The sequence below is a fragment of the Ceratina calcarata genome, unplaced genomic scaffold, assembly GCF_001652005.2.
Source record: "Ceratina calcarata isolate Rehan_Ccalc_2016 unplaced genomic scaffold, ASM165200v1 scaffold289.2, whole genome shotgun sequence".
NCBI classification, from domain to species: Eukaryota; Metazoa; Arthropoda; class Insecta; order Hymenoptera; family Apidae; genus Ceratina; species Ceratina calcarata.
The window spans coordinates 449,895-462,853 of record NW_017151272.1 but is presented as its reverse complement, the minus strand read 5'-3'; the positions used below and the strand labels follow the sequence as shown (position 1 = coordinate 462,853).

The 12,959-nt window shown below is 46.0% G+C and overlaps 1 protein-coding gene across 2 annotated transcripts in view; it reads left to right on the top strand.

The window, feature by feature from the left end:
* The window catches only part of Galphas (G protein alpha s subunit), a 25,835-nt gene extending 13,165 nt beyond the window's left edge, over positions 1-12,670 (top strand). The window contains exons 6-11 of one of the 2 annotated variants that reach the window (XM_018022466.2): positions 3,800-3,854; positions 3,960-4,033; positions 4,572-4,751; positions 4,842-5,046; positions 5,181-5,657; positions 5,741-12,670. In XM_018022466.2, the coding sequence (XP_017877955.1) occupies positions 3,800-3,854; positions 3,960-4,033; positions 4,572-4,751; positions 4,842-5,046; positions 5,181-5,327 (661 nt within the window). In that variant the 3' untranslated portion in view covers positions 5,328-5,657; positions 5,741-12,670. Of the gene's footprint in view, positions 1-3,799; positions 3,855-3,959; positions 4,034-4,571; positions 4,752-4,841; positions 5,047-5,180; positions 5,662-5,740 lie in introns of both variants that reach the window. The other variant, XM_026812543.1, reaches the window with a different exon arrangement.
* Positions 12,671-12,959: the final 289 nt, after the last annotated feature.

The window sequence follows — 12,959 nt, the reverse complement described above, 5'->3', positions numbered from 1 at the left end:
GTTCTAAATCCGCCCCGGGCCGATATCGCGATTACGATAAGAAGCACGTACGATAACGTTTATGCGACGATAATGGGACCGCGAAGTGCACCGGATTTGCCCGCGGATTCCACCCTTTCAACCGTTCCCCGCGTGCCAGGAAACGTAACGCCGGTGACTCGTCGCTGAAACGCACTGACGTTCGCGCGTCCATTCAATTTCGACGATTAAGAAATGCTTGTTTTACGAGGTTCAATATTTCGGAAACGTTCTCTTGACCGCGATACACACGATGCACGCGTGTATATTCGTGACACCGATTTAATGCCAATGGAGACAATGCCTTAACGAGGTAATCGCTTTAATAGGGGACACTCGTTTATCTAGGGGTTCTCGATGAATTGGCCCAGCCTCGAACTTTTTTCACGCTGTTCACTGACACGCGAGCTTTTCCACGTGTGTGGGTGCCTGGTCGAAAGTTGCTCTAGAATGCACCAGTTCCTCGGCTTCAGTTCCCATCTCACCCTCTGATCAATACTTTTAACGTTGCCTCCCGAAAGGTGCGTTGGTCTCTCTGTTCCAAGAGTCGCAAACACGATTCTTCGAAGATCGACGTCGTTGCTCGCGTATGCGCGAACTACCTCGCCAATCGACGTATCGCAACAGATTAATCGAAACGTCAGACGAACAGGAAAGTGGTAGCGCGTTCGTGTATTATTTTCGTCGGTCCCCTTTCCAACGTTACGACGACGTAACTCGAAGAGAACATCCGGCGACCCGACAAATTTATATAAATGAGCGAAAAACTCGTCCGCTACGGAGCATCCCGGTCTAGCGCGCCGCGCGGGTCACTTTAAACCGTATCCCTTTGAAAATTACATAGGCGAGGCACAGGTTGTTGCACTGGATCGTGGGCATACGGGCGTGAATCCCGAGTGTAAACGCGAAACTTATCCGTCGAGCCAACAAACCGGAAACGTGTGACTTCGTTTGTCGTCTATCAATTCGTCAAACACTTTAATTAGGTTTATATTTGGCTACGACCGCGGCGGCGGCGGCGGCGGCGGCGTGGCTCCGCGGTCTGTGCAATTGCCGTGGCGTCGTCGCTGCGTCGATCGCGGCATCAACCGTGCGGCCGTTCGTTGCGTTACACGCGAAACGTTTCAGTTATTATGTAATTTGATACGAGAGGTCGGTATTTTATTTCGCTGGAAATATTAAATGGCCGACTACTATTCTATTTTGCTGTACGATCACAGCGCGCTGCCAAAACACGTTTCACGGCGAAATGGCATCAAGATCACGGCGATAGTTTTCGTTTCGGTTAAAAATACGCTAGACCCGGGTAGTACGGTGCACCTCCGACGGTTCGCGTGAATTTTTCAGTTTCTTCTTTTTTCTTCTCGGTCGCCGCTCCTCTCGTCGTGCACCGTGAAACTTCTCGACAAAAATAGTACAACGTATTTTTAGGAAACACCGGCCCGAGATATAACCGGGTGGTCGGCGGCGGTGGTGGCGTACGCGCGCGGACCATCCGGAGACGACGCTAGATCGTTGTAATTTCGCACGGCTGTTTGCTAAACGCGCTCGCTGGTACGCGAGCCGTGAAAGTGATTTCAGCAGCGACGTATGCGAGCGGCCAACCGATTTTTGTAACGAACAAAGAGAGAAGTTAATAATATCTCGCGTCGGAGATAAAAGGAATATGGGCCAGCGGGAAGCCTCCTAAAATATCCTCGAATTCGAGTCGGTGCGCGACGAATAAATATTTGTTCGGTGAGAATAAGAGATCGCTAACGCAACAACGGGCTCGTTATCGATTGTTGCCACAGCCATTGTCATTTCCTGGTTGAACAATCGTTGCGCTGCGCGCAATAAAATTCGTGAGTGATCCGCGTTATCATCGCTGCACCGGGGCGTCTCTATTAAATTTGCGAAATGTCGAGTGGTGCTCGTATCTCGTATCATCGAGTGTTTCTGTTTCGAATCGGGATGCAGGCGAAAATAAAAATAAAGAGAGAGAGAGAGAGAGAGAGAGAGAGAGAGGAAAATGGGGGAGGGAAAACGAGCGGCTGTACACGGGGAGGATCGAGGAACGTGCCAATTACACGATGGGATACCTCGGCACGGCACACCTTAAAAAAGGAAACACGTGTCGCTATATATAGATCGGTCTATCTGCTGGGATGCTGGCACATATAGTTCATGAATGTTTAGGTCGATAACAATCTTCTTCCGCGGCACGTCAGATAGAAACGAGCATTTTTTATCCTCGTTAATAACTTTCGACGCCGGTGTCTAAATATAGAATCGCGCGAATAATCGATGCGACCTCAAAGTTTTTCTAAGATCTTCGAGGAATCGCGAGAGGACTGGACGAACCGTGAGAGATCTCTCCGTTGACGCTAGGAGTCGACGCGAATTCGATTTGGTCTACTTTAATTCATTGCTCGTGCAACGAAACGAGCATTGTTTCGCAGCCTCTCTGACCTCGTTCAAAATCCATCGACGTCCGTCTTCTCGAACGCGTTCGCTGTCGGTGCGACGCCCGAAATATTTCGATTCCCGTCCGTCCGATCGGACCGACGATTTCGTGGGCTGGTCGCGTTCACCGCAGAGCGTCGCCCGTTCGAATTAACATCGTCAGAGCCAACCTCAAGGTCGGCGGAGTCGGACCGCCGCGATAACCAGAAAATCGTTCTGGTGCAGCCAGTGGGTCACGACCTCCTTCCTCTTTCAATTCTCCTGAGGTCGATAGCCTCATTTCTGTGCGAGCGCGCCAATTTCATGACCTACCTTCCTCGCGAGCCTAAACACCGGCCAGGCCAGCTTCCTGTCCCACGGCTTCGGTGGAAACACTTTGCCGAAAACCAATTTGTGGTACCTGAAATTACTCGAGGAGCCAATTTCGGGGCCGGTGAACGTTGATTTTGGTTGCCGTTGCACGCTCTTTCTTCTATTTACCGTTCGTCGTCCGATCGTCGATCAGCACTTTCTTTATGTCCTATAACAGGATTGACTCGTCGTAGGAACGTTTCTTCGCTACTCGAGTGCTCGAGAAAAAAAGCATCGTTGCTATTTGACATCCGGGCGGCCGTGTGTCCGTCAGTAAATATATTATCATCGTCAACCGACTGTGGATGGTTGCACGGTGGTGTCAAAGCGAAAGACCCACCCCTGTAAGCTCCTCTCTCTCTCTCTCTCTCTCTCTCTTTCTCTCTGTGTACACTCCGGTGTACGTACGTGCAGCTATATAAGTCTGCACGTACGATTGATGGCGGAGCAGCGGTGGCAGTGACCCATGACCCGGATTGGAAACTGGGTGCCAGAGAGGCATACCCGGCGAGGCCGAGAGGGCGAGAGTTGGGGTTAGTATAGGACACCAACGGGGATCGATTTTCTCTCTTCGTGCGCTCTATCCACCCTAGACACCGGCCGGGGTGGTTCTCTCGAGAGGGACGGCGACAGAGAACCGGAGTGTGAGAGAGGGACGCGCGCGAGCGTGGGCGATGAAGAGAATTTCACTCCCTTCGTTGGTCTCTCCACCCTTTCGCTTCAGCCACTTCCTCCCTTCGGTCGCTCATTATCTTATCGCCAGCATTTCTCGATACCCCGATTCGTTTCAAGATCCACTGGCTACCATCTGGAATCGCGTGCACGCAAATTGGGAGCGGGATCGTGGACGCACGCCGCCAGTGTATCTCGCAGCGACGATATCTTGAATGGCGAGGATCGATCGTTACGGCATTGTCGAACGGTGATCCGTTTCAGAGATCTCTACGTCACGCGCGTAATCACCTTTCTCGTTTTTCTGTTGCAGTTTTCTAGATAAGGTAGCCATTGTTAAACAACCAGATTACACCCCCACGGAGCAGGTAATTGTCGACGCGAGAGCGTAGTCGGGCCGCTTAGAAAAATGCTGCCCGACCTCGCAGAGGAGACGGGAGTTTTTGACCGAGCGGCGAATTGATCTGTTTCAGGACATCCTCAGGTGTCGAGTCCTCACATCCGGTATCTTCGAAACGCAGTTTCAAGTCGACAAAGTAAACTTTCAGTAAGTCATCGCCGATAGCTTTACTCGGTTTTACTCCAGCGTCGTCGTCTAACTATATATAGACGACGTATTACAGTAACATCGGCCGGCGGTAAATATAACGCGAACCACACCGACGCGCATCTCATCCCGGCGTGTACATTACAGCTATAGACTCTCAGGTGCTATACGCGCGGAGCGAAATCCGTTAGCCGCGTTAACGCCTCCGCAACTTTATAATATTTCCCCTTTTTGCCTTGGTCCCCCGCTTCGCCCCCCTCGCTCGGGATCCCGTGTGTTTCACGCCGGCGGAGTCTTTATCGGGTCTCGCATGGAATTTTATCCCGCTAGAGTTTAATTTCCGAACAATTTCTTGGTATAAATCGCTCTGAATTAACCGTGGCAAAAAAAAAATTCTTCTCTCAACTCCCATTACGATAGTTCATTGATAAAGATTATTTCTTTTTACTCGGCGCCGCTCGGCGTTGCATAAAATTAAGTATCGAATTTCCGTCCAGAAATATTACAACGGCAGCGGTGCTCGTCTCTTTTTTTACAGTATGTTCGACGTCGGTGGTCAACGTGACGAGAGGAGAAAGTGGATACAGTGCTTTAACGATGTAACGGCAATCATATTCGTAACCGCATGTAGTAGTTATAACATGGTACTCAGGGAGGATCCGACGAAGTTGAGACTCAGAGAAAGTTTAGACCTCTTCAAAAGCATCTGGAACAATCGGTACGATCTAACTCGTTCTCGACGTCGCTCAGCGTCGACCGAGATCGGCAGTGTGCGTTGTTCACCCTCGGCGTCCCGTTTCTGTTCCAGGTGGCTCCGCACAATTTCCGTAATATTATTTTTAAATAAACAGGATCTATTGGCGGAAAAGGTGAAAGCAGGGAAGCACAAATTAGAAGACTATTTTCCAGAGTTCGCACGATATCAAACACCGGTTGAGCCGGGTATCGTGGCGGATCCTTCGGAACCTCCTGACGTTATGAGGGCCAAGTACTTCATTAGAGACGAATTTCTTGTAAGTATCTCGTAGACAGCGGCAAACCGCTCTCCGCCAGGGCCGTCGTACGAGCTCTCCCGTACGAAGGTCCTTCGAAGTCCGATCTTCCCAGCGACAGCTGTACAAAAGTTCGTTTTTCGGATTGTTCGCAGCGTATAAGCACAGCGAGCGGTGACGGCAAGCACTATTGTTATCCGCACTTCACATGCGCCGTCGATACGGAGAATATCAAGAGAGTGTTTAACGATTGTCGGGACATCATCCAGCGGATGCATTTGCGCCAGTACGAGCTCTTGTGACTTCGTTCCTGCCGGCATGTCCTGTCATCTATCCGTATAAAAATCACGATAGTGCTCCGCGTCGAGCTGAACGCGAGTCGAGCAAGAGCCGGTCGTACCGCGGCGGGCGATCCGTAACAAGTATCGCGAACGTACGGCAAGTATAAAACATCGGCGCGTAGAGACTCTTCTTCGCGTATGTCTCTGATGCCGTTTTAAATCAAGTTGCAAGATGTTGAAGCGCGTCGAAGAATCGCGCGTGTACGCATGATCAACGACCGTCGCGAGCCGCGAGTTCTTCTTCTGCTTCGACAGGGGAACGTTCCAAAGGAGAAGCTGATCACGGAGCGGGTGGGTGGGTTGGTTACCTAAATACGGATTAAATCTGTCTCGCAACAGAGGGGAATAATATCGTGGTTCTCTTTTTTGCACAGAATCGCTTACTATCTCATTGGTGTACAAGCAAATTATGCCCTCGCGCATCCTTACTCCAAACAATCGTTTCGACGGAGATGATGAAAAGAAATAAAACAGAGCATCGGGCATTTTCGATAACTCGACTCCTCTTTTAGGTTTCATCGAGAGTGTGCTGAACGTCGCGATTTTCGTGGGGACGGGAGGAGGAGGGGGAGGGGGTTGAGGGAGGATGAAAATAATATTCGTTACTAGGGAAAAAAAAACACGTGCAATTTTAACTATTACCTCGTTAATTTTATTCTTATTACGCATCAATTCGTTGATAAGAGGGAGGAAAGGAGACAGGGAGAGGGAGGGAGAGAGAGAGAATGTGGAGCGGGTGGATGCGCGCGTATGTGGACGAGAGTAAGAGACGTACGAATGTTTCAAAGGGAAAAAGAAGAAAGAAAAATACGTGGGCCGGTGTTACGATGTGACACATGACGGCGATCGTGTAACGGCTCTTTCGTCCGGCACACTCGTCGCGTTATTGTATCACGTTCAGATTTTAGCGTTAAGAACATTTCCTAAGACTTAGGTAATTTTCTCCGACGAAAAAGAATCCTTATCGTTATCTGACGTTTCTTTACTCATGTTCCGAATCTCTATTTTTCTTTTTCTCTGCCCCTTGAAGGAAGAAAGTGGAAAAAGGGGGGGAAACGATTTAATTATTATACACGATCTCTCCGACGTTTATTGGTAAAATGAATTATTTTCGAACTTCCGAATCTCGAAACTTTTTAAATCGCATTGGCCCGACCCGTAGAAGACTCAGCCGCACCTTTTTACAATGAAGAGTATTTTGTGAGATTTTACAGTATTTCGAAGAGCGTTTTAATTATATAAACTATGTATCAAATATGTACAGGGTGACCGTCCACGAGTTCATGTTTTTATGTGCGTTTCCTAACGAATCGAGATTCCTCACTGATATCGTTTTTACTGATTTCCATTAAAGCTATACTTTAATTCGTGTACTTAGGGCACATGTATCATCGTCATTGTAGCCTAGTGTCTACATGTAAATTCCTAAACGTACGCAAAAGGGAGAGGAGGGTAAAAGGGAGAGAGAGAGAGAGAGAGAGAGAGAGAGGGGGAGAGTGAGCAGCAGCGAAAGAGAGAGGGGGAGGGAGGGAGCAACGTGCCACGGTCGAAGAGAAATTCATCGTTTTGCACGTACACTTTCGACCATGGCATCAGGGCTCCGATGTTTACAACAATCAAAGTAAAACGTTACGGACACACAGAGAGGTACCGATGTACACGCTGCTCGTTCGTTCGAGTTCGTAACAGGTGAAAAAGAGTCCCGCGTCTAAGTTTCTCGAGTGACGAAATGCTTCGTGTCCCGTGGAGTGTGCGAAGGTGAACGCGTGTGAAATCTCGGTCGGTGCATCCGGATCACGATACGATCAGTCGTCGTCGTCGTCGGAACATTTCTTAGGATAAACGAACGAGCCTCCTGAACCAAAGTGCGATGTGCGAATTTCTTATCTCACGTAACTGTTACTATTTGGACACCCTGTATATGGTAAGCATCCTATCGTTTTCTTTAAAATCTCGACTCTCTTGTCTTTACTACTTACTTTACTTTCACTTCTTTACACTTCTCCTGTTTTTTTTTTTATTTCTCTCTCTCTCAATTTCATACTTGAACCCAAAGAAACGAGAGGGGTGTTTTGTACGCGTGTGCGAACCGCTTCGGAGGTACGCGCATTGCAGCTATTATCTCGCACGTGCGTACACGTGCGTTCTATTATAAATGCATAAACTGGTGAATTGATATATAACGTAGCCACTAAAAAAAGAAGAAGAAGAGGAGATTCGTCTCGGAACGGGTATCCTCTCGTCCCCGTGGCAGTTCACCCCGCGTGCGTACACCCTCCTGCACCTGGATTAAACTGCGGGTTACTGATGTGTGTAACGTCTAATACTTTTATAATAGGTAACGTCAGAGTTTAACGTCGAATTAAACTGATTAAAAATAAGAAGTACGAGTAAATAAGCCACGTCCCGGTGGTTTACAGCGGCGCGACGTTAAATATATTCGGGCATCCGGTCTTGCTATCCTTATTATCGTCTTGTTCCAATCCGATACTTTTCTAATCGAAACTCAGTAATCGTTCCCTAGTAAACCGAACAGAAGAATCCGAATAGCTGCAACAATCTTTTTTTATTTCTTCTTTTCTTTATATACACCTTTCGTTGTCTCGCTGCACCCTTGCGAAAGTACATTGGGTCGGCCGAGGCGCTTTCGATCCTCGGGTTAATTCAGTTTTTCACAACGGCACAAATTTTCCGGACGGCCCAATGTATCGTTGTCTTCGTCTCTTCTCCGGTACGAATCCTCTCGCGCTCGGCGATGCATGGGATAATTTCATATCTATCTCTCTTTTGACCCGCTCGAACGGTGTTCCCGTTTAATCACGTTTGAAACACTGTGGCCGTTGAAACGATGAGGATAGAAATTCCGGACATTGCATAACGGTTGCTCCGTAAATGCTGACGAGCCCACACCCTCGTAAATGTACTCTCGTGTAATATCAATGTACGGGCCCGTGTCTACATACATATTATATGTATACCTATCGCACTAATACATAAACCGACAAGCCATAGTTTGTAAACGGTATTTATAACTTTACGAAGTGTTATTTTTACTGTAAAACTTGATGACGGATGTAGGAGTGCGGTGGCAAGGATGCGAGGGAGCGAAAGGGAATATATAAAAAAATAAGGGAACCTGTGCGTCTATACGAATATACATAAAGCATAAAACATAAATAATTACCTGTCGATGAAACAAACTTCCGTGAAACTTTTAATGTTCACCCAGCACAAAGAGACGCGAATCGTCGTTTCGTGCGCGCGCGTCTGTGTGTGTGTGTGCGTGTGCGTGCGTGTACATGCGTGTATGAACGGGTATCGCGTAATTAGCATCGTTGCGAGTATTCTTTTTTTTTCCTCGTCGTATACGATTTTTTTTTAAAAACGCGTTCGTTCTGATTTCAAGCGCTCGCCACGTCGGACGGGGTAGTAGAGAAAGGATCGACGTCCGCCTCGGTTGGTCGCGATGCAATAAAAACGCACGCAAAGGAAGAGATATATTATATCTACTGTTTACTGCTCGTTGGATGTGAACGAAATCCGTAAATGTAATTTATAATTGACTGTTGTGCGCGCGTACGCAAGTGAGAGACAAATAAAATGAAGAGAAGTATCGAATTAAACGACCATTACACGTGGCCAGATATACATACATGCGTAGATAGTGATTATACGTGTATACATACGCCGATCGCACAAGTTTTCGTTTCTTTTACTCTACGTACAATGTACCGGGCGCAGCGAGTGTACTATAACCGTGTACGCGTGAAAAACGACCGGTGCAAGTGATTATTATCATTTGTAAATACGACTAGGACAGAAGACAATGACGTATCGATGCTTCGACGAAGCCGATTCGGAATTGTGCGAATGCATTTAAATCTCTCGATGGTAGTCAAGACTTTTTTTTTTAAAACGTCTCAAGACTCCCCTAGTGTCGAGTCTACTTTTCTACGGAACACGTTGCTCTTTGTTCTGTCATCCCATTCGTGCAATCTCATTCGCGGACTGTGGTCGAGAGCATTGCCTTAAGAAGCGAAAGTCAAAGTAGACGAGTGGGTAAGGTTGGAAACGAGTCACAGCATTGCCGGCAAGTATCGTTGATTAATTAATAATCGAATGCTTGTTCGTTCAGGAATGTGAAATTACGGCCCGATCGGTTACACGTTTCTAACGAGGCCACGTCTGCTCGTAGATAGATACATACGCGTTTACGTTGAGAGTACAGAGTCATTTATTGTGATCGTCTTATCGTTACACTGTTAAAAAGAAAATTGTCTTTACCACTTACTTAGTCAGATTTTATTGAAACGGATCGTGTAGTTTATATTATTATTATTATTATCATCATCGTCGTATCACGCTCATCGTCTCATTCTCATCGTCGTTATTATATATTGTCATTATTATTGTGATCAGCGATTACTGCTGTAATCATTGTTGAGAGGATATATATTCGGGGGAGAATCAACTGTGTCTCACTGAACGACCGCGATCCGCCCTGAACACACCTAACCTTCTCTCGTCAAAGAAAAATCTTATGATCGTTCGTCAGATCGCGGTTCCGGTACGATTCAGTGAGAGACAGTTTTCAAAAGTCTTGATACAAGACGAAGGTCGGCTCGCGAACGACGTGCACATCTGCGTACGTGCATACGGAGGCTGGATAATCGTTTTGAAAGTTGGAATTAAATCGATGACGCATACGCGAATGCAGCGGAAAGTCAACAGGCTAAATCGTTTGAGATTCGGTTAAACGACGCCGATGCGTTTTCCATCGTGAAGGTGCTACATATACTTCTTTCGATTCTTGCTAAATCGCATTCGCTCCGGAACCGGATATGTCGAGGCGACGCGTCGCGTGCATCATTGTTTCTCTTTCTTTCGACTCTTCAACGTCTTCGTTGGCAACGTAGTGTTAATCGATTGCGTCAGGCTGCTACTCGCCTCGGAAAGTTCTTTGAACATTTTCGCTGATCGTCACCGCGACACAATTGACGAGTGTTTCGTCGATCGGAGTCGCGGAGCGTAGAACGAGTAAATTTTCCAAATCTCTTTTCGCTGGCCTGCGGATGTTTTCTACGTGCAAATTCATTTCTCCGCGTTCGCAGTTCACCTCGGGTACCTTTTATGTTCACGCGCATTCCGGATATTTCTTGATCATTTAAGCACGCGAACATCCACAGTCTACTTGTTCCGCGCAGTGAAAAGAACACGTTCCATCGAGCTCTATCTAGAAAAATCTCGACGACCGTTCTCTATCATGATTCCAAAACGTTTCCCGATCGTGGATCGTGCCTTTCTACAGTTCTCTCAAACCGTTTCGTTGATTACTTCGTACTTGATCGGAAAATCGAGACTGCTTCAATAGAACTCTCGGAGGACCGCGTCGAAGTGATCTTACCGTCGACGAGAGCCCGTTCATCCATTGATTCCTCGTTCGTTCGATCGCCGGATCTCGACGTAAGACCACTTGGACCCGAGGTCTCATTAGGTAAAGAGAAATAATGAAGCGGGTGCGTGAAAGACAAGAGAAAGAAGCTACTTGTGCCTCGAGCGCGGCAACTATCCTATATTCGTTGAACGAACAGTCGAGAGGAGAACAGAGCGAACGATGTTCTCGACTGTCGCCACGTTATTCTATAAAACTAATTTCTATGGAAATATATGTGTACGGTGGATCGATCGTCGATGTTGTCCGAGAATCGAACTTTTTTTCTAGTCTTCGTCATCTTGCTCGCTAGGATCCGGGAAACGAGAAAAATAGATACCGAATACTTCTTCGATGGTGTTCGAACCTTGGAGACCGGGGAACATTCGAACGTTTTATTGGTAATCACGTCGGTCCTAGCGGTGAACGGGAAGGGCGACCGGGTCCCTCGATCGTGTGCATGTATATCCGCGCGGAAGAACGCGCGTGTACGGGGAGACTAATTGCGACGGAGGAAGAAGAGAAAGAGGAGAGCTACCGACTCGTCAATAAGTACGTTCCCCCGCCCCCAAGAAACAAAACCCGTGTTTTCTCCCTAATTCTTAATGAATTCGTTGTTGCGTGTCTCTTAGAAGTATGTTTAGCTGACAGAAAATAAAGAAACAAAAAATTTAAGGAAGATGAATTCGATGCGCGAAACTCGAGAGCGAAAGGAGGGACCGTAACGTTCGTAATGAGCGTTGATTGTACACGTACGAAAACTACAGACGGACAAAAGTGAAGAAGAAAGATGTGCGTGGTGTAAATGAGTAATTGAACAGGTGAAACTCGTTAGGAAAAATGAAATTCAATGTTGTCTACCCCATGATTTTCTCTCTCTCTCCGTGTTACTAAATGAAAAAAAAAAGACCACGTGAAAACGAGTACGAGGAATTTTCTGTTTCAAAATAAACCGTCTAGACTTAATCGAGTTTTCACGATGATGGGACTGCACAATAAAAATAAAATCGCATCGGTGGAAAATGGGAAAAAAAGAGAAATTAACAAGCTGATACATATTGCGTGAGATGCAATCAAATGAAAAGATATGGTTACTATATAAAATACGCGAACCGGTATTGATCGCCCGGCTCGTTTAGTTGTCGATGCTATTTAAGTAAGAATCGTGGGGTGGACATGTAGGTATATATGATAAACTGATATGCATATAAATACATAAATAAATATATATATTATATATATGTTATATATATTATATATATATTATTATAAATATAATTCATTGAGTTAATGCGATCGAATGCGATACCGCGTGCGTGGCGAAACTAGAGTGTGCGTTGAGCAGAGAAGAGACCGAGAGAGAGAATAACTCGAACGACTGTAAATGTGTTTTTAAATTACAAGAAGATAAAAAAAAAGATATTTCATTCTCATTCTGTGATGACTGTCTGAATATGGAGAGTAAACAAAAAAAAAAGATGTTTTCATGAATCTATGCTGATTAATCAATTAAATTATTATATAGCGAGTAAAAAGGAAGGGTTCGACTCGTGTTGTACTGACTGCGCGAAGAGAATAAATAAAGGAGAGACCATCTACGAGCGTAAAGATATACGTGCGTCTCGTTCGCTCGCGTGAACCAGACACGCGTTACGTACATGGTACAGCGCGTGCCACGGCGCGTGTCGCGCGTGGATCATGTGCCGTGTTTGAGAAGATGAGATATAATGAAAGGGAGGACACGTACGCTATATCCGAATGCAGAAGAGGAGAGCAGTATGATTTGTATACTGTATAACTTTAGTCGTTTACCATTGATTTCGAGAAATGTGTATAAATTATTATGTGTAATTAAACAGAGGTCATTTAGTAAGTTCTAAGAGTATATAATATACGATATATTATATATACTATACAAAAAAGAAAAGTGAATCACAAAAGACGCGCGCATGTGCCGCGCACATGCACATATACAAGACAAGAAATGGGAAGTAAAAAAGAAACAAAGATATATTGTGAAAATTACAAAATCAACAACCACAGCAAGGCCCACTGTATTATACATTTGTGTAACTAAAATAGCGATGGTACAATTATGAAGAATTATAAAGATACAATAAACACTTACCGTATGTCTTATATACACATATACAAATGCTATC